General features: G+C 42.8%; 1 protein-coding gene across 1 annotated transcript in view; it reads right to left on the bottom strand.

The window, feature by feature from the left end:
• The window catches only part of LOC122816928 (serine incorporator 1-like), a 583434-nt gene that overhangs the window by 361581 nt on the left and 199836 nt on the right, over positions 1-22017 (bottom strand). The window contains exon 5 of the mRNA XM_044090011.1: positions 5042-5179. Within this exon, the coding sequence (XP_043945946.1) occupies positions 5042-5179 (138 nt within the window). The remainder of the gene's footprint in view (positions 1-5041; positions 5180-22017) is intronic.

Raw genomic sequence — 22017 nt, 5'->3', positions numbered from 1 at the left:
GAGAGGCAGAGGAGGGAAGGCACAGACGTGAAGATTGTTCCAACTGAACGAAAGAGAATCCACTTTCCAAGCTTTTGGATGAAACATCTTTGTGCAAAACATTGGTAGCTGGCAATTTAGTGGAGAAGCGAACAGATCTATGTCTGGAGTCCCCCAAAACACTGTCAACTGTCGAAAGACATGAGGATCCAATTTCCACTCGTGTGGATCCACCATCTGTCTGCTCAAAACATCCGCTAAGGAGTTCTGTGCTCCTGGCAGAAACCTTGCCTGAAGAGTGAGGTGCAAACTGAGAGCAGTCTCCCACAAAATCATAGCTTGTCTGCAAAGTGGGTACGAATGGGTTCCCCCTTGCTTGTTGATGTACCACATGACAGTTGTGTTGTCTGAATCAACACTTGTCCTGGGTGAAGTAGATCCTTGAAGGCCATCAATGCAAATTGGACTGCTAACATCTCCTTCATGTTGATATGCAAATGTTGAAGTCTGGCAGGCCACGTGTCTTGAACCCATTTTCCATTGAGGTGTGCGCCCCAAGCCTTGTCAGAGGCATCTGTCGTTAAGATCTGACTCGCCTCTGGTCGGGTCACAGAGTCCCTTGTTTAGGTGACATTCCTGAGCCCACCACAAAAATTCCTTCTGAATGCAAGGTATTATCTGAATGACAGTGTCCAAATCGTGGCAGTGTTGAGTCCATACACTTTTGAGATACCATTGTAACTTCCTCATATGCAGTTTGGCATTGGGAAGCACCAGAATACAAGATGCCATGAACCCCAAGGCTTGAAGGACTGTCCTTGCAGTCAGCCTGGACAGGAGACACAATTTTTGGAAGTAAAGGGTAAGATTTCTTTGCTTGTCCAGGGTCAAAAACGCCATCTGAGAGGCTGTATTCAGTCTCACACCCAGAAAGCACATGTCCTGAGAGGGTACTAGACTGGACTTTATTTCGTTCACAGAATACCCTAGGCACCTTAACACTGCCATAACATACTGAAGATGGTGAAGTAGCTTGTCTTTGTCTTGAGCAAGAATCAGGCAATCGTCCAAATAAGGATAAATTTGTATTCCTCTTAACCGTAAGAAGGCTATCACCGAGCCAGAACCTTTGTGAACACCCTGGGCAGTAGATAAGCCAAAGGGCAATGCAGAGAACTGATAATGTAAAGTCCCAGTCCGAAAACGCAGGAATCTCCTGCAGCTTGGCCTGATAGGAATATGAAGATAAGCCTCCTTGAGATCCAGAGTTACCATCCAGTGATCTTTGCCTAGCATAGGTAGAAGTTGTTGCAAAGTCAACATTTTGAATTTTGGAATGTCCAGGTATGTGTTGAGAATAGACAAATCCAGAATTGGCCTCCAAGTGTCTCCTTTCTTTGGTACAAGAAACAGGCGAGAATAAAATCCTAGGCCCACCTCTGATGGATGGACCTGCTGGATAGCTCTCATTTGAAGAAGTAAAGAAATCTGTTTGTGAGCCTCTGCCTTTTGCTGAGGAGGAACGTCTGGCATGCCTTTGAAAGGGGGCAATGTGTGGAAATAAAACTTGTAGCCTCGGTTTATAATGTCCAACACCCATTTGTCCTGGGTGACTAAAAGCCAATTTTGCCTGAAAAGTGCCAACTTTCCTCCCAGCGGAGCTGCCAGACAGGAAGGATCGGGCAGCTGAAGATGCAGGTCATTGTGTCTGTTTACGAAAGGACTGGCCCCTGCCCTCACCTGTAGACTGTGCAGGGGAACTCCACGTCCTGGGCCTAAAAGAACCCTGTGCATGAGCTCTGCCCCTACCACGTCTAGATCTGCCCCTAGACTGTAAATCAGAAGAAAGGTAAGCCCATCCCTTAGTAGGCCAATTTCTGCTAAACTTAGGGGGCTGCACCTGTAAAAAATCTTTAACAGTCTGCAAAGACTTAGCTTTGTCCTCCATTTTCTTCAAGACTGCCTCCACAGGAGAACCAAACAAAACTTCAGACTGAAGGGGAGCATCCAAAATTCGAGCTTTAACATGCTCTGACAAGTTCTGATCCTTAAGCCAAGCATGCCTACGAATAACTGACCCAGTGGCAGCCACCCTGGAAGAGGCCTGCAAGGCATCAAAACCACACTGCAAAGAATGCTTACCCACCTGATCAGAGGCATGAACCAAATCCTGTAATTCTCTACACTCTATGCCCTCTGCTAAAGCATCCACCTTAGATTTCAATTGACTAAGAAGAAAATTCTGGTACTTCAGCATATGAAACTGGCAATTTAAAGCCCACATTGCAAGAGTGGAAGAGGTATACACTTTTTTACCCCACCTATCCAGAGCTCTAGAGTCCTTATCCATGGGAACTGGATTCTTCACAACAGAAGCCCTGACACCCTTAGGTCCCTGGCTAATAGTTTCTGGGTCAGCCCTAGGGCTCTTATACAAATATTTATGAGCCTCTGGCACCCTGTAATACCTGTCTGGCTTAACCGGGCAGGAGGCAAAGAGTCTGGATTAAGGGAAGCCTCAGAGAAAACATCCTGTACAACATCCAAAACCGGAGGTATAGCCAAGGGCCTATGTTGTGGTAAAACAAGAATTCCTAAGGCTCTTTCGGGAATCTGAGAAATCCTGACCTTCCCATTTAAAATGCTCCCTCATAGAATGCAGGGTTTCTGAAAAAGAAAAATCCTCTGGAGGGGAAGCAGAGGGACTAGAATCCTCTGCCAGAATCAGAATAAGGGGGAAAATCCTGAATGTCTTCAGTCAAGACTCTGAATAATCTGAAGAATGTTCCAATCCTTCCACCTCTGGCTCCACCCTAGGCCTCTTATCTGGAGGGGGCATAGAACCTCTAATCAAGGTAATTAAATCTTCTGCCATTTTAAGCATGTGTTTTTTAGGTACAGAACCTGCAGAACTAGGACTGACGCCAGAGGAAGACAAACCAGGCCTGGCCTTTGAAGGTACCTTAGAGACAGAGGGAGAAGGCCTAACCACCTTATGCAAAGAAGGGATCACAGCAACCTGAGAGGCCCCCTCAGCCTGACCAGACTCCTGAGAGGCCACATCCTGCAAAATTAAAGGTTCCCCCTGAGACTCAACTGAAACCTCGGCCGGATCCACAGACTCCACCGTGGTTTCTAAAGAACCGGCGTCCGGAACGGAAGACTCATCCTGCTTAGATTTCAGCGATTTCTCTTTACGCTTCTTCGCGGTAGCGGGCGTCGGAGGATCAGACGGCATATTGTAATTACACCACTTACCGAAGACAAGCCTAGCACAATCTAACCTACGTTTAATGGTGCGCTTATTAAATTTAGCACAAAAGCGACACCCGACTACGTCGTGCTCAGGCCCCAAACAAGGAATACAGAGAGAGTGGTAATCCCTATGAGGCATCTGTTTCCCACAAGAAATACAATTATTCACTTTTTCTGACATCCGGATTTAACTGAGGCAAGAAAAGACAAAAATATTCCCCAATGGGGTACTTAGCCCAACTTGGTCTTCGGTCTGAAACTCAGAATACGAAAATTTCAGGACGCCGAACGGCACTTGCAAACGCTGCTTCGGACCATGCGGCAAGAAAGACTGAGGATATGACGTCGGTCATGCACTTTAGTACCACGGCGTACTGACGTCAGATCTAAACGACCATGACCGACGCCAGCCTAACACTTTGGTATTCGGGCCGACCGAGGACAGCGGACTACCCACAGGTTATGACTGCAGCAATGTGAGATGAAGAACATCAAAAAGTTGCTCAGATTTACGAGTGGCTTTAGTTTTACCCAAATAAATATCAGAGTTGTCTATGCAAATCCAAGGTGTGAAGAATCCTCTCGCTAACAGACTGTGCAGAAGGGAAAAAAAGTCTGATCTGGGGTAAGAAAATAAAACCCTAAAAGAATGAGAAACTTTACACAACTGCTTTCTTAGAACATACCTTCCAATGTTGGAAGAACAAAAGGGACTGAAAAGGCAGTGGAAGGATCATTATGTTCACAGTGAAATAACTGATTTATTCTGGACATGGTTTCAGGAAAAAGAAAATTCTTCCAAGAAATATTCGTAAAGGTGCTCTCCTCAGTATCAGAAACCTCAGGAGACAGAAAAGAGGTTGGTCATTCACAACAACTTTGCTGTTCAATGTTTTGAACACCTTCAGATGGTGGCGAACCCCTTTTTCTCTTTAAGAAACACCAGAACTGGTAAGGTGAAGAGCCTGAACCAAGCCATGAGCTTAGAAGAATAAATAATTTGTACCTAAAGTATCAGATACAGGTTAAGAAAAATTTCTTTTTAAAAAGCAGACATAATTTTAACATGTAAACTTCCCTAAGGACAGGCATCCCAGTCTGTACAGTTAGACAGGTACTCTCTGCCTCCTCTTCCAAGACAGTCAAGAGTTATTCTCCCTTGCCTGGCAAAGGCACTCCCAACAACTGCAGAGGACTTGTCTAATCCCCTATCCATCAAGGCTGTATGGACTACACGAGAGAGAGAGAGAAAGAAAAAGATAAATATTCTGAGGAACCAGTAATGGCCACAGCAGTCTCACCCACCTTCAACTGAGTAAATTTAGCAGTCTGTTGAAGTGGCAAATGCTGCTTGAAAATTCACTAAGACACAATACTTTTAATACTGTTCCCCCAAAACAAATAAGGCTGACACTTACAGGAAAGGGGCAAAAGTGTCACCACAAAAACCAGATGAGACAATTTAAGCCAACCCAGTGAAATCTTTGCCCACTTACTTTGCAGTCGCCTAATTTATCTGTTAGAACTGCAAAGAGTATAAATGGGGTGGGATTACAGGGCCCAGATTTGCAGATGAATGGCTTGAACAGCATTAATGTACCACAAATGATGTTAAACAGAATGTTGCATCATATGGCTGCCAACTAGATTCAAAGTCATCAATATAGCTGACTTACATAAATGACATTTATGAGCATGAAAATTAAGAACTTGAACATAGTCACAGGTAATCTAAAATTGTACTGCAATGGCTTATAATTTTAAGCAACAGGCATTCAGAAAATTATCTGCTGTGAATCAAACTTACCAGCATACCAGCACCTAGAGTTGCCTTCTTCCATTCGGTCAAGCCAAGACTCATTCCAGGAATGAGCGAAGTCCACCAGAAGCACCAGCTGAATGAGAATGAAACAGAAGGCGCAAGCAGTTCCAATCACAAACCACACTGAAAATAAACCATATGTCAATAAGATAAGGCAGCTTGGACAGAATGAACAATAGTCTAAATCAAAAATTAAGCACAGCAGGATAATCTTCTACAGCAAATGATAAAAATCTTCCTTATGAGTTTATTAACTTTACCTGTATAACCTGCTGTACAACTACACAAACCATTTACTGTGCATATAAATCAACATTACAGCTTAAACTAAACTATATGTATATCAAAGATAACATTCCTTAAGATTTATAAATAAATGTTCCACGTTACATATGGCACTAGCTTACATGTGGGGTTAATGCACTGCTCTTAAAATAAAAGTAGTCCACTCTGGTGACTACTACTTCATTGCTGGTTGCAACATACTAATGGCAGAAGGACTGTATACTGAAAGGCATAATAATGTGGCAAGACTGTTGCCCTGGGGATTGTGCAAACACTACAGTACTGAAGTGGCTGAAAAACAAAGGAAACATGAGACACAAAGCATCATATAAAATGAAGTCTACATCACATGGGATCATCCATTACCAACAGTTCAAAAGACAGACGCTAGAAAACCAGATAGATATAGTGGTCCAGGAAAATAAGACACAAGTAGCACTGATCATTGAAATCACCACACCCAGGGACTACAGTGTCCTGCGTACAGAGAGGCACAAACTCATAAAATATCAGAATTTGCAGGCAGAAATGACAGAAATGTCAAAGAAAGATACCAAGACAGTTCCAATAGTTGGAGCAACAGGTCTTAAAGAAAATCTACAACTGTATTTAGATATGCTACCAAAATATGTAACTCCATACGAATTGCAGGAGGAGTCACTGGGAACACTATGGATGCTCCAAAGAGCACTACTGGCTGAGTGAAACAATACTAATTTCATGAACTTTAATTGTACTTTGACTTAGGTTTGGGGTCAATTCCTGTCATGGTATTAGAAACCCAAAAGATTTGGAGAAATTAAAAAAAAAGAGTGAACTACATACACATTCATATAGAATGTTTTTTTCCCTAAAAGGAAGTAAAAGCACAATATTTTTATTTTTCATCTCTGTTAACTGCTCCCATTACTATCGACAGAAGCATTCAGAAGAACTTTTACCAATCTAGTTCTGAAAAATTAACATTATGCCCAAAACAACCCAATTCATACCAGTCTGTCCATCAGGGAGGGTGAAAAACAGTTGCATAAGGAAGACAAGAGGTGATGCAGTTATGCTGCTGGCTAACTGCTGGTGAGCCTGGGAGGGACTGAGGATAAAGTACAGTTGTGTATACTTACTGTATATGTAGATGTCCGAGTGTATTCACTGTTGCAGTCATTACATTTGGGCTATCTGCCTGCAGGTAGCCCTCAGCCGGTCTGAATACAACAGTCTTGGATTCCTGCATTGGATGCCGTCTCTTCTTCCATGACGTCAGGTCATCAAGGGTATAAAACATGCAGCCGATGCAATTACATCATTTTTCTTGCCCCAGATGTCAGGTGCTCCCACAACGGGAAGCAATTATATGTTATGTTACACCTCCATCAAAAAGCAAATACACCAGAAAGCTTAAAACAAAAAGGAAAGGTACAGCCAAGAGAAGTCAGGGGGCTGGAGGGAGGGTAACCAGGACTGCAACAGTGAATACACTCGAACATCTACATTTATGGTAAGTGTACACAACTGTACTATGTTCTTTGTGTTTCACTGTTGCAATCATTACATTTGGGTTGATTCCCGAAGCTAAGGAAGGGAGGAGGAAGTTAAAGAGCATTAGGGACAGCTATTAAGCACTGCAAGACTGCAGTGGCAAAACCAGCTCTGGATTTAGAAAAAATAGGCATGTGGTAATGCTTGGTGAAGGTATGAACAGAGCTCCAGGTAGCAGCTTCTAGGATGTCCCTGGTAGGGACTCCTCTGAGAAAGGCTGTAGAGGTAAATGCAGCCCTGGTGGAATGTGATCTTATCCCCTGTGGGTTAGGTTTTCCATGGTGCATATAGCAGAAATTAATGCAATGGGCTATCCATTTAGAAATGGTTTGCTTTGAAATGGTCTTCCCCTCTGCCCCTGCAGCAAAGCCAACTAGCAGCTGTTCGGATTTTCTGAGAGGCTTAGTCCTGTTCAAATAAACTCTAAGTGGTCTGCGCACATCCAAAGAGTGCAGTATTCATTTTCCTTTGTTTTGTGGATTCGGGGAAAAGGTAGGCAAATGAATGGACTGATTTAGTGCCAAACTAGACACCAGCTTGGGCATAAAGGAAGGATTAGTTCTGAGGGAAACCCTGTCTGCATGGAAGATAATGAAGGGTTCCACTGCCATGAGGGCCTGTAATTCAGACACTCTTCTTGCTGAAGTGATGGCTAGAAGGAAGGCTGTTTTCCAAGAAAGGAATTTCAACTCTGCAGTTGCAGCTAGTTCAAATGGAGGGAGAGTGAGCTTTTCCAGTAGAAAGTTAAGGTCCCAGGCTGGAGTAGGGGCTCGCCTGGGGGGGGGTCTTAAATTTTTAGCCCCTCTGAGGAATTGCTTTAGCAGGGGATGAGAGAAGAGGGATGGTTCAGTATTATAATGTGCTGAAATGGCAGAGGCATGGATTTTAATTGACGAGAAGGACAGGCCCTTGTGGAGCATTTCTGTTAAGTACTAAAGAATATGAGGTAAGCTGGGCACCGTTGTGCCCATCCCTCGAGTGTGGCTCCAGGTACAGTATCTTTTCCACTTTTCAGCATAGGATTTTCTAGTACTAGGCCTCCTTGCTTCCAGAATGACATCTAGCACCTGCTTACTGGATTGATGCTATTAGAGAGCTTAAGGAATTAGCCAGGCTGCAAGGTTCAGGGTTTGAAGCTGAGGGTGCAGAATTTGGCTCGCCTGCTTGGACAGCAGGGAAGGTGTCTGAGGTAGGTGCCAAGGCTCCAGCAGTATCATACTGTGCAAGAGGGGGTACCAGTGCTGGCAAGGCCAGTCTGGTGCAATCAGTATTTTCCTTGGCTTGTCCTGTTTGATCTTTAGCAGAACCTTCAAGAGGAGAGGCAGAGGGGGAAAGGCATAAACCGAGAGGCTTTCCCAGGTAAAGGACAGGGCATCCACTTTCCAAGCTTGACTGTGGAAGTCCTTGTGCTAAATTTGTCCAATTGGTAGTTCTGAGGGGAGGCAAACAGGTCTATCTCTGGAGTCCCCCATTTGTTCCTCAAGAGGTTGAATATTTTTGGTTCCAGTTTCCATTCGTGTGGGTCCATGAGATTTCTGCTTAGGTCGTCTGACAGTGAATTTAGCTTGCCTGGCAGGAATTGAGCTTGTAGGTGCACTTGGTAGCTCAAGGCTGTATTCCACAGAGCAATGGCTAGTCTGCAGAGAGGGTATGAGTGGGTTCCCTCCTGCTTGTTTATGTACCACATAACTGTGGTATTGTCTGTCTTTACCAATAATTGTCCTGGAAGGATGTGGTCTTTGAAGGCTGTCAGGGAATTCTGTACAGCTAACATTTCTTTGTGGTTGATATGTAGGTACATCTGACTCAGGTTCCATTTGCCCTGAATGAACTGCCCTGCCAAGTGAGCCCCCCATGCATAGTCTGATGCGTCTGTTAAGGTTTGGGCAGCAGGGGATAGAGTGAAAGGGAGACCCTTGTTGTGGTAGCAGGCCTCTGCCCATCAAAGTAACTCTGTCTTTATACAAAGCATGATAGAATCATTGATTCCAAGTCCTGAGAATGATGACACCATAGGCTTTTTAGATACCATTGTAGTTTCCTCATATGCAGTCATGCATATGGAATTAGTAGAATGTAACAGGCCATGAACCCCAAGGCTTGCAAAATTTTCCTTGAAGATAGCAGGGTCTTTGTGGCCAGTAGTTTGAAGTAGGTTGTCAAATAAACTTGTTTCTCTGGAGTGAGGTAAGCCATCTGGGAAGTTGTGTTTAAGCTTGCTCCCAGGAATACAATCTGTTGGCAGGGTACTAGGTGAGATTTCTTTTTGTTTATGGTGTACCCCAGTGAGGTTAGAAGTTGCTTTACGAATGCCAGATGTTTTAATAGCAAGTCCTGGCTTTCTGCCTGAATCAGACAATTGTCCAGGTATGGGTATATTTGAATACTTCTCTGCCTGCAAAATGCAATGGCTGGAGCTAGACACTTTGTAAATACCCTGGGTGGAGTAGATAAGCCAAAGGGAAGTGCAGAAAACTGATATTGCATGGAGCCTGCTCTGAAGCGTAGGTATTTCCGGCAAGATTCCCTTACTGGAATGTGCAGGTAAGCTTCCTTTAAGTCTAAGGTTGCCAACCAAGCATCTTTGCCTAGCATAAGAAGCAGCTGTTGAGGTGTTAGCAGTTTGAATTTTGGGATTACCAAAAAGGTGTTTAGAATAGAGAGGTCCGGGATAGGACACCAGGAGCTGTCTTTTCTAGGTACCAGGAAAAAAGTCATGAATAAAAACCTTGTCCCCTTTCTTCTAAAGTATCAGGGCTATTCAGCCTGTCCTAGCAGAAGAGAGAGAACCTGCTGTTGAGCCTCTTCTCAATGATTTGGGGGGTGGGTCTGGCCAACCGTTTGGGGTTGGTAGGGTGTGGAAGTGGAATCTGTATCCTTGGAAAACTATATTTAAAACCCATTTGTCCTGGGTAATGAGTTCCCAGTTTTTTGCATGCAGGACAAGCTTTCCTCCTAAGGGAGCAGGCAGTTGAGCAGGGCTTGGAAGGGTTAAGGTTAAGTCATTGTGACATTTTTCTGTAGGGGTGGTGTCTTACTACTTCCTGCTTTGGAAGTGGGAGCCCCCCACTGCTTAGGCCTGTGTGTAGCCTGACACTGTAACCTAGGTCTGCTGTTCCTGGGTTTGGACTTAAGGCCTGGAAGAGACTGGAAAGGACCAATTCTTTGAAGGCCAGTGCCTACTAAATCTGGGAGGCTGTACTTGCAGGAAATCTAACAGTTTGCATAGATTTAGCTTTCTTTTGCATCTTTTTGAGGACGACTTCTGCTTTGTTGCCAAACAGGCGGTCTTGGTTTAAGGGAGCATCCAGTAATTTAGCTTTAACATGATCTGGCAAGTTTTGCTCCTTAAGCCAAGCATTACAGACCCAGTGACAGCAGCCCTGCAAGATGCTTCTAAAGAGTCAAAACCACATTAAAAAGTATGTTTACCAACTTGTTCAGCAGAACGCATTAAATCCTGCAATTCTTTGTGTTCAACACAGTCAGGGATCAACATAATTTTCTGTTTAAGTAGCCCCATAATATGCTGCTGGTACATTAACATATGAAGCTGGCAATTTAAAGCCCGAATGGCCAAAGTAGCAGAAGTGTATACCTTCTTATCCTATCTGTCCAAGGCTCTAGAATCTTTATCAGAAGGGGTAGGATTTTTGGCAGCAGTCTTAATGCCCTTTGGTCCTTGGGAAATGGTCTCTGGATCCGCAGTAGGATTCTTGAAGAGGAACTTGTGAGAGTCAGGTACTCTGTAACACCTGTCAGGTTTTCTGGGAGCTGGATGTAAAGTGTCTGGGGACAGGCTTGATTCCAACAAGGCATCATCTACAATGTCCAGAACAGGAGGGATAGCTAAAGGCCTGTGTTGAGGAAGGAGTAAGAATTCCCTAAGCCTCTTTTTTGGAATCAGAGTAATTATGGCTTTCCCAGCAGACATGCTCCCTTATGAGTGTGCAAGGTTTCACCAAATGAAAAATCTTCTGGAGGGGAAGCAGAGGGAATGGAATCCTCTGCATCAGAATCCTCATAGGTAGATAAGGGCAAATCCTGGTAATCAGAAGAAACAGAAATATCAGAATCCTGATCAGAAGAATCAGAAGGAAAATCAGTTCTAGGTCTCTTAAGAGGGGGAAGGATGGCTTCCCCTAAATTAAAGTAATAAGGTTTTCAGCCATTGTAAGCATTTGTTTTTTTAGGCATATGGGCCTGACCACGCAGTTTGATCGTCGGTTTTCTAGGTGTGGGTCGAGTTTTAGGCCTGGATGAAGAAGATGGTGTTGGTTTAAAATGCAAATCTGTAGGCCTGAATACACCCTCAGAAGCCGGTGCCTGCACAGCAGCTCCGGACCCATCCAAAGTAGAGACATCCACAGGGTCCATAGTAGAAGAAGCATCTCGCGGCATACTGGACTCCGAATGGGTCTCAGTAGAGGCCTGTAAATCTGAAGTAGCGGGTATCAGGGGCTGCAACACTGAGTACCGGCAGGCTGACAATAGCTTAATGGAAGCATCGTCGGCAGTTTTGGACCTATACAGTCTGTCTCTATCTTTATCCTTACGTTTTTTCGGAATATCGGTAGTCGGATGGCTTACCGAAGCCATTTCTGGATAGTTATATTGAGTACCAAAATAATTTGCTGCAAAAATAGACAAGACAACGAATTGTTCAGGGGTTGAATAAGGCAGAAAACCGACTGCGAGGGACGTCGTGGTCTGGGCCTAAGCAAGGAATGCAGTACGAATGAAAATCTTTTGAGATATTTGCTTTCCACAAGTAAGACAATTGTTAAAATTTACTGCCATCGGTTAAGAGCAAGAAAAAGGATCCCCCAATGGGGTACTTAGCTTTTATGAAGACTTCGGTTCTGAAACTTGAAAACAAAAATTTCAGGAGTCTGTCGCCCACACATGCGAACTGCTTCGGGCACCGCACCACAAGAAAGACTGATGTAATGGCGTCGGCTGCATGTTTTATACCCCTGGCAACCTGACGTCATGGAAGAAGAGACAGCATCCGACGCAGGAATCCAGGACTCTGGTATTCAGGCTGGCTGAGGGCTACCTGCAGGCAGATAACTCAAATGTAATGACTGCAACAGTGAAACACGAAGAACATCTCTTCAGTCATAAAGCAGTTAGTTACATGGACTACAGACATATACGTCATAATCTCATCAAGACACAAATGAGCCAAGTAAAGAAGGGATTATAGCAGTATACAAAATACATTTGTGGAAAACGGTAAGGTCTCCAGACAAACTGCATGCACAGCAGCTTCCTTGGATATGCTACAAATCTACCATATTGCTGAGGCCACAGTGATCCACATCATGTTCAAGCTCTGGCTGAACAAATGGGGCGCAGCTTAGGTTTGTAGCTTCAGTGGAGACCAAGATTCATATTACATTGACATGGTGATTGTTTACTTGGGTACTACTCTGATCACAATGAACCATTTGCAGGCACAGCCCAGGTTCACCTGGGCATTCTGGATTCTCAGTAATCTTCAATGGTAAGCAGTGAAGTTAGGATGAGGACACAGAAAGACAAGAAAACTCTTAGACCCTGCCTGCATGTCCTCCAATTATTCAGAAAATACAAATACAAGCACTGAAAATTTGTCAAAAATATACAGATGGAAAATGAAGGAAAAAAAAGTTGCAAAAAGTGAATGGGGAGGGCAAAAAGAGGGAAAAAAGATGTAATAAAAAACAAATTCATCTTAAGCCATAAGGATATAACTCTTACCAAGCTGAACAAGGAAAGAGGGCTAACTGCTTTTCTGGTGCCAGGATCCATTGCATCAGAGTGCATACATGCACTCAAGTTTTTGAACAAGTACCAGCAGTATGACTGTTATAGTTCATGTCGGTGTCAATGACTTTAAGTGTACCTCTCAGAACATCATGTCCAAGGCAGGTATGAGCCTAGCACTGAGCAGCATTCTACCTTCTCTACAGAGGACACCACAATATGAGCAAAAAATAACTGACTTCAATAACTGGCGGAGTTTTTGGTGTCATTAAAAGGGTTCAATATTTGTCAGCTTGGGAGGATATGACTGACAAACAATGTTGCTTCAACAGGGATGGCTTGCATCTGTCCCCTCTAGGATTTTGATTATTGGCAAAGACACTGTCAAATGCCACAGTGTCTTTTTTTTAGGCAATGCCAACCTGACAAACCAACCAACATAATGATTAAGCAAAGGAAAACACGAAGGCATTACTGATCAGCTAGGAGCCTAAACAATAAACTTTACTCCATACAAGCCCTTCTCACTCTGGAAGACACCGTCATCTGTGTAATGATGGAGATGGGGTTTAAAACAGCAGACAGCATTCTGGCCATGCAAGGCTATAATGCCTTCCACACATTTAGACCAGCTACTGCGCAGGAGGGAAAAAAAGGTGGCATCTCAATCTTCATATAAAAGAGACTCACATCAAGGTTGGTACAGCAGCATGATGCACTAGAGCATCTTCATGTCTAAATAACCATCAGAGTGGTCCTGTACCAAATATTAGCTAGCTATAGATCTTTCTCTATGATGCAAGAAAGCCACAGTGCTCATCTACAGGAACTAAAATCACTCGGTACTAGATGCAATACCAATTTCCTAGGTGATCTAAACTATCCAAATACAGACTGGGAAACCTACACCATCACTCGTGCACAAGCACAGAGATTCTTGGAATTTGACTAACTGTAACACGGGTATTTATCTTGGCAGGGTACCCACAGGAGAGAATAACATCTTGGATCTTGTCCTTACTAATATGGGGGTATCTTGCACCATTCCCTTGTGTACCTTCATCACTTGTTAGGTTTGACCATAAACTTTGAAATAAAACAGAAGCTAGAGAACCCTTACACCTACAGTACCTTTACACATTTCTCAGAGAAACTACATACCCCTAAGTGACACACTGCCAAGTTTCAAATTCCCACCAAACCCACGTAATTCAACTAAAGGCATGGAAACGTACACCACCACACTACACCAGCATGCAAACAGTTGCAGAGATGCAGCTGTATCCTGTAGGAACATGTGCAGGGCAAACCACTGAACAAATCCACATGGTGGAACTATAATATCAATAAACTTTGCAATAAAAGGAAGAGAGCTTTGACCAAAAGTAAGAAAGAGTAATTCTCAGAAGGATAGTGCCTTCATCACAGAAATAACTCAGGAGCTTAATAAAATCCAAAGCCAAGTAAGAGACTAAAATAGTTACACAAGCCAAAGACAAACTCTGTGCACTCAAAAGTACAATACAGTAATGGGCTGAGCTGACTGAATTATGCTACCTACAACTGAGGCTGAAGATATGGCAAACCTACTAGATGATAAATTTAGCTCTAACTTTACCCTCTCTACCCTCCATCTGTTCCTCACGGTACACCTGAAATTGGCTTGCTTCCCGCTATCACACAAGACCAACTCCCAAAAATGCTATCAAAAGCTAAAAATACTGCATTGATGGGTCCCAACAACATTTCCTGGGTGCATCTTAATTAGCATGAAGCACAATTTAGCCACACCACTGAACAATACTGTTCAACATTAGCCTCCACACAGGTTTAGCACCTATAGAATAGAGAACAGCTAAAGTCACACCCCTGCACAAGGGAGGACCTTCCACAGACCCATGCAATTACAGACCCATAAGTCTGACCAGCCTCATATGCAAAGTCTTTTAAAGATTTAGCATGGAACTAATTAATCATGACATAGGGAACCTCCAAACACTGGACCTGTCTCAGTTTGGATTCATCAAGGGAAGTCATGCTTACTCATCTTGGTGGACTTTTTGAAAAGGTCAAAGGAATGGATGAAGGCAAAATGGTACACACCGCATACTTCGACCTGGTCAAACTTTCTGACACAATCCCCCACTCGAGCACAGCAGGAAAGCTAAATAAATTGTAAATAAACCTCTGTGCTACCTGCTGAATTGCCAACTGGCTTACAGACAGGATGCAAGAAATCAAAATAGGGCAATTATCTCCACAAAGAGACCTGTCACCAGTGGAGTCCTACAGGGTCCTGTGCTGGGACCTGTCCTTGTCCTATCTGGCATCTACTTGTCTGAAGTAAAAGCCAGTATCAAAGAGCTCCGGATAAGTTTGCCGATGACTACAACCTATGAGCAGTCACAATCTCCAAATGACTCAGCCATCCTACAGGAAGATTTGTCCCAAATAAATAACTGGTGGCAAAATTATGAACTGAAACTAAATGCCAAAAAATGCATTATAGAGTGGGTCAAAAGCTTTTGTGTTACTTTTTATTTGGTTTATAAACATTGATTTTTACCTTTATTATTAACTGATAACCTTGGAACAGAGACTAGGTCAAGTTCAGTGCAACGGGGTTAAAGCACAGGGCTTTGAATTCAAATGGATGCAAGCTGATATACATTTTCTGACGATGACTATCACTCAGGCTCTAGCCTAGGTGTTATACAGATAACCTGATGAAGTTAAATTTTATATGAACCTAGGATCCATACCCCTGTGATATCTGCATGCATGACACAGTCTGGTAATTGTACTGCAAACATTTTCACCAATGGGGAGTTAATAAAGGTTTTGTGAAAGTTTAAAAAGGTAAATTACTAAAGTATCCTTTGGTAAGTCATATACCCTGGGGAACTACCACACTACCATTATGCCCTAAGAGTTGATCCAGTTTTTCAGGATTTGGGACTTTCATTACCTTTTGACCAACATGTGTCCATAGTTGTAAAAAAAGTCATTCTATATTGCACAACTTATAAACAAAGGGATTGTGTTTAGATCTATGGATGCCACTGTTCCCTTTACTCAGCCCTCATTAGGCCAATCAGAGTATCTGTCCAGGCACATGCAACGACTGGAATGTCCACAGAGACACCTTGCCAAAAGGATACAAGGCCTACACAACATGTCCTGCATAGACCAACTCAAACCCCGTCACTATACTTGGTATTCTACAAACCGCTAAGAGATGACCTGTGTCCGGCATACAAGGCATCCCCTGAACCAATACTGATGGATTTAATGCACACTGGTAAGTCAAAGGACATCATAAATAATGTGTCTAGGGATCTAAACTTCTCCTGCAACATCAACACAATGGTTTGGAGAGACAGATATATCTCACAAAGGATACTAATGCTATGTGACAGACTCCCCATCCACATAAAACAAAGCATCCCAGTCCATATTCAAGTGCAACTTGGATATATTAATGGGAAACCGAAAAGTTAGCCCAGGACTGCCCCCTTTAACACTAAATGGGCAGAGGCAGTTCTTAAATGCTTCACCCCATGCATCGGTCTCATTAAGTTGTCTATGACATATTGTAATATCCCAAGCCTAGGCAACAAGTCTTCTGAAATGATGATAACTCTATATAGTAAAACAAGAAGATGCAGCTGTCAGTGAGACTGTCCTACAAAGACAGACAGAATGGCACCACTATCCAAAGTGTTTTATATGGACCACCATTAACAGTGGAAGGAAACAATCACAGAAGGTATACTCTGGATGAAGTCAAGAACAAGGTAGTACAAATGGGACTTGTTTATACCTTATATTTTTTAAACCAGGTAAGCCCATCAGGTGTTGCTGCCTCTCTGCCTTTTCAAAAATGATCTGGGAGTTAAGAATCCCCCCCCCCCCACAACAGCAACGGTAGCCTAGATTTTTTTTCCAGATTGGCACAATAGTTTTTTAAGCTGTCTGCAAATGGAGAGTAACAGTTTACATGAAAATAACATACTTTCTGAATTAAGTGCCAACATTATCATCTATGACATGAAGGTATGAAAATCAGAAAGGAAGGAAAGCAAACAACCAGATTATGGGCAAGTTGCATGCCTTAACTACACATTCATGGCAAGAATCTGACAATGCACATTTGCACACGTGGTAAGCTAAAACTAACTGTAAAAAAACAAATGCACTGAATGCACACCTGAAATGACGAGAGAGTAAAGTTAGGCAAACTCAGTGGCTTTGTAGTCATTTTGCTAGTGAAATATAAGCCTATAAAAAATCATTCCTGCAGAGATAATGTCCAGATTATGGATGTGAGAGAGGAGATGGAAAGAGCAGATTCTGTTAAATTTGTCCAGGAGTGGATATTGCACACAAATGGATATAGCACATCTGGATCCTAGGAAGGCAGAGAAACAGAACGGGTAGGTTACATACAGTTACTGCAAAAGGTCTAGGTAACCTTACTATAAAATATCACAACTTCAAAACTAAAGACTTGTTTAGAAGGCAGACAGCAGGTAGGAAATTTTTTCCATAACTGGTGTTAAAAGTGCAAATGGTATAGCTCAGCAGAGGGTACAACTGTTCCCATTTATATGGCGTCTGTGCAGAATGGGTGTGATTGCATGAGAATGACCTATCCAGAGACTTCCAACACTGTATAGCAAGGCTGTAGTTATTACTGTAAATTCCTGAAGAATGCAATAAAACTATTCATTAATGTTATGAGTTTTAGTGTTCTGTCAGTCAGTGAATCAACAAGGACATTATGACAGACTAGATATCCAGACCCCATAGTTACATATCACATAAGAGGAGAAACCTAAATCGGGAATCAGACAAACTTCCAAGAGAGGTACTCACATCAAACAATGTACGAAACAAAACATGGTTGAAAGAGAACACCCACAAGAATCAGAAATGTGAGGAGTACTGAAGGTCTGAGTGGTGAAGATAACGAAGGAAAAGTAGAAGTGGAAAGCAGCTGAGATACCAGGCATAGTTAAAACAGGCAGCATAGAAAAGGTGACAAGTGAAGCAAGGATATTTCAGAATTACTAGATGCGTGTGGAAAACGTTGGCAACTCAGCAGATGAGCACAAGTAAGAATGGGACTGAAGTAGTGGGACTTTTGTTTAGATGTATGCTAGTGACAGTGTCTCTTTCTCTTTGCTTTTCCATCTCCTGACTACTCAATAACTTGGCTCACTGAAGTAAAGTGAGGTTGTTTTGGTTCATGATCAGATAACCAAGATGGATGGAGAAGGCCGAATTTTGTGTATGTAGTCTTGAAGACTATCTACAAAGTTGGATGTACTTTCTTATTGGAACTGAAAATGTATAATGGAAAGCATAAAGTATCACCATGGAAAATGGCCAGAAAAGTGACTGAAGTTACCCTAGTTTAATAACTGTAATGTTTTATTTGTATATGCAAGTTGCTTAAAATAACAGATCTTCAAGAACAAGATACATAAAATATAACAGAACAGGTTTAGTTTCTTAGAATCTAATACATTTCCCTGTGTCAAATTCTACCCACTGCTCCCATACTGCACTGCACCTCCCTCTCTCTCCCCAGATTGAGTTTGTGTCTGAATGCCCATTTTCTACATGACATGCACACAAAAACTACTCCTCTACAGTTTATTTGTAACCACTGTATATAATAAATAATAATAAAAAAAAAACGAGGAAAAGTGTATGCTGAAGTAGACAGACATCGATCATGAAGATCAACTATTATGTTAAGTGCATAATTTCATATCATATATAATCCAATCCACCCAGTTCAATTACAGGACAGAGTCCCAGGTTCTCCTCTTGGATCTAACAGGACACAAGAGATCACATCCAACTTAATGTCTTGCAAAAGCATGCAGATACGCCCAAATCACTGCAGCACAATATCAGACTCATGCATTCCTGAAAAAAACGCTAACTGGGTAGCCCATGTTCCTTAGTAAATGTCTTTTTGGTTTACCTTGCATAGTTTTGTTATACTTATTCTAACAAAACACTGCAATCCAGCAGCCACCAATAGAGAATGACCTTGGATACTTTCTGACCTAATATGTTACTGGCAAAGGAAATGAATGACCTTTCCTAAGCTGTTGGGTTCTGTCTCAGTAGAAGCGTAATTGTCCATGCATATCTAAACTGTGCAACAAATATCTACTGCAATTACAATACTGGTTGAAAAGAGACAAATTAACAGACCAATATAAATTTGCATCTGTGACTCCATTAACATAAAGGAAGAGTTAGTCCACAAATATACTCCATTCTTATGGAAGGAAGGGTAAGGAGGTTTGGAGGAAAAGGCGTGTAAGTTCAGACATCTTCTGTCAAAGTCACTATATCAGGAACTTGAGTTATTCCCTAGCTGGTGGTTATGTCACTTTCTGGGTGAAACTGATTGCCCATGACAAGACCTTAAGAAAATGTTTCTCAGAAAGGCCTTACATTCCTAAGTAAGTCAAGGAAGATTAGAAGATCAGTTCAGGCCCTGGTGAAAATTAGATTGCTAGTAAGTGAACTTTTATGGGTGAATAGCTTATACACTTATTCAATGAGGGACTAAACTGTATAATTGCTGGAATGGGAGCGGAGGAGACGTCACGACCTTGATCAATGACACAGACAGTCCATTTGCTTTCATAGTTAACCCAGTGAAAGGTGTGCTAGGCAGAAATGAGGATGTGGACCATGCTCAGGGCCAGGTCTCTGGTCATCAAGGGAACTTGAGTAATCATGCAGTAAGATAAAAGGACAGAAGAGCTGGGAAAGACTTGCTGGATGGATAGAATTGAAGACATTTGTATGATGTCAGATGGAGATGCTTTTGCGAGGGATGAGGTCACAGCAGAAGGAACCAAACTCGCGAGTGCCAGACTTGAGCTATGTGAATTACTCCCACCTTACATGATTTGGCTTTCATCAGAAATCTAAGAAGGGGAAACAGGAAAAGACTAAGGAGGACTTGGAGGTCACTGCTGAAATGCAGCACTCTGGTATGTCTGTCCCTATTGAGGGATTAGGGAGAAAATGCTGCTGCTTGGTTTTGGTCACTGTGGCAAAAAAGTTGCCGAAAAGCTTGCCTCAAGTGATGAAAAATGTTTCTGCCACTACTTAACTGAGACCACACGTGCACCATCAGCAGTCATTGGCTGAGCTTGTCTGCAAGTTAGTTGGCTTGGCTGGGGATGTATGCTGATGATGGAAAGCACAAAGTTAACATGACTCTTTCTCACAGCCACATGGCCTTCGGACAGGAGTGGGCATCCCCACTGTATGCCAACATGTCAAACTACTGCTATACTGGCAGAACAGGTGGCCTTTGTAATGCCTGCAGCATTAAGAAGACCCGTCGCATATCTAAGACCTTGTCATGTAGACCAGTCTTTTCATGTGATAACGTCCTTTTGACTGTCTGACCTGAACAATGCCAAGCCACCACAGGGGCACATCTACCCAAGGAGACAGTGATGCTTGGGGGTAAACAAGGGTTAACAAACTGCTCTAAGAAACATGGTCTTGATGAAGCCTCCACTCCAATGGATGGATCACACCCTGAACTTCCTGAGAGGAAGGATCAAAGACTCCATATTACGATTCAATTGGACCTTCAGGACTTCATATAATATTCGGAAAAGGAAGCTAGAAATATAGTACCTACCATGAATTGCAGAACTTTTGAGGCATAGTCCTAACTTGACACCTTGAGGGTTGTGGCAATTTTAAAGTAGACATCCTGGAGGTCCACGGAGTGCATCCGGTCTCCTTTCTCTAGGCAAACATGGATCAATTGCAGAGACCACCTGGAACTTTGTCTTTTCTATGAGCAGGTTCATGTCCCTGGGATCAGAGCTTTGCCAGAGTCCTTTGCCTTTTTGGAAACCAATAAAGACCTTGAATTTGGACCTGGACCCTGGCTTGGTGGGACCTCTTAGAATGCTCTTTCTTGCAAAAGGTTTATTCCCTCTATCTTGGCCATTGCCTTCTAATGGGAAGAGACACTAGGAAGAGGAAACCGGAAGGGCTAAGGAAATCAAAAGGGAACTGAACAACCTCTACACACCATCCTCCTGATCCACCTGTCCTACACAATGGCCTGCCAAGCAGAAACATAGGTGGATTCAACCTTTGACAGCCTCCAGGGTGTCAGAATACAGGAACTCCAAGGATTTTGTGAGAGTCTTCTCCCAAGGAAGGCAGGCTGTGGAATCCCTGACTGTGTGGGCTACTTTTCTGTCTAAAATGACACCCATTTTGGAAACATCTGTCACAACACTGCTTGAATGGTAGCAGCAAGCTTTTTATATATAAACTACAGATTCCAGGCACTTCTCTGGTTGGGAGAAGATGTCCTCTAAGGAGGTGAGAGCATCACATTATGTCCTCTGAGAAGACGCTTCACATCAATGACAGAGAGCAACTTCCCTTCCTATGCACACTACCTGTTGGCCAAAAGATGTAGAACCAACATACATGGCAGTGGAGAATGATAATTAAAAGCAGTCTATAAAATTTTCATTATCTAAACCAGGCATGCCAGTGTATGATAATGCCCTCTTCTGCAAAGTGTGCTTCTCCCTTAACTGTTTTATGTGAAAGTCCCATGAAGAGATAAGACATGACAGCCGTGATTGCCAATCATGACTCCAATCATCTCAAAAGATAGCAGTATGGCATTTTATTCACCATATTAACTGTGCAACTGACTAGATCATATTGAAAGTAAGGTAATAATTCACTCACATGGAAAAGTCACTTTATATATAAACGCACTTCCCAATCAGTCCAGTGCCCAAGACTCCTTGTTGGAAGGGAGGGCTGAACTACCAGACTCCCTTCCTAAGGCTGCTTCTTGAAAGCAGTGGTTATTACAGCATTGTTGACTATGACTAAAGGAGCTTTATCCTAACACTCATAGTCTTTGAGAGACTGGAGGATCCTGTTGAGTCTCCTTGGCAAAGACACTACCATCACCAGTTGTTACCAGGTCCTCTGCACGACAAGACAGACCATTTTGTCAGCCAGTAAGTCTTCAGGTGGGAGATGAGGTCGACTGCCCAGGTCCTCAATGATGCACACACTTTTAAACCTCTCCAAATCATGGGTCATTAGGAGGGGAAATCTGGGAAACCATTCCATTTATCCAAATCCATACCTGGAGTGGAGAACTCAGTAAGGGAGTCCAGATGTTTCCTCTCACATTATCACTCCCTCAGAACATTATCTGAAGGAGACTCATCCAAGTGAGAGGAATTTGTTATGGATACTACATACTTATCCCGTAACAATCTTCTGCTCCTCTGCCTCTGAGGGATGAATACAAAGGGACTATGGTTTCAGAAGTGAGGGCCTCCTGG

Source organism: Protopterus annectens, chromosome 12.part0 (assembly GCF_019279795.1).
Source record: "Protopterus annectens isolate FY-2018-M chromosome 12.part0, PAN1.0, whole genome shotgun sequence".
Classification (NCBI taxonomy): domain Eukaryota; kingdom Metazoa; phylum Chordata; order Ceratodontiformes; family Protopteridae; genus Protopterus; species Protopterus annectens.
Note: the sequence above shows the minus strand (reverse complement) of the source record. Positions and strands in the feature narration are given on the sequence as shown.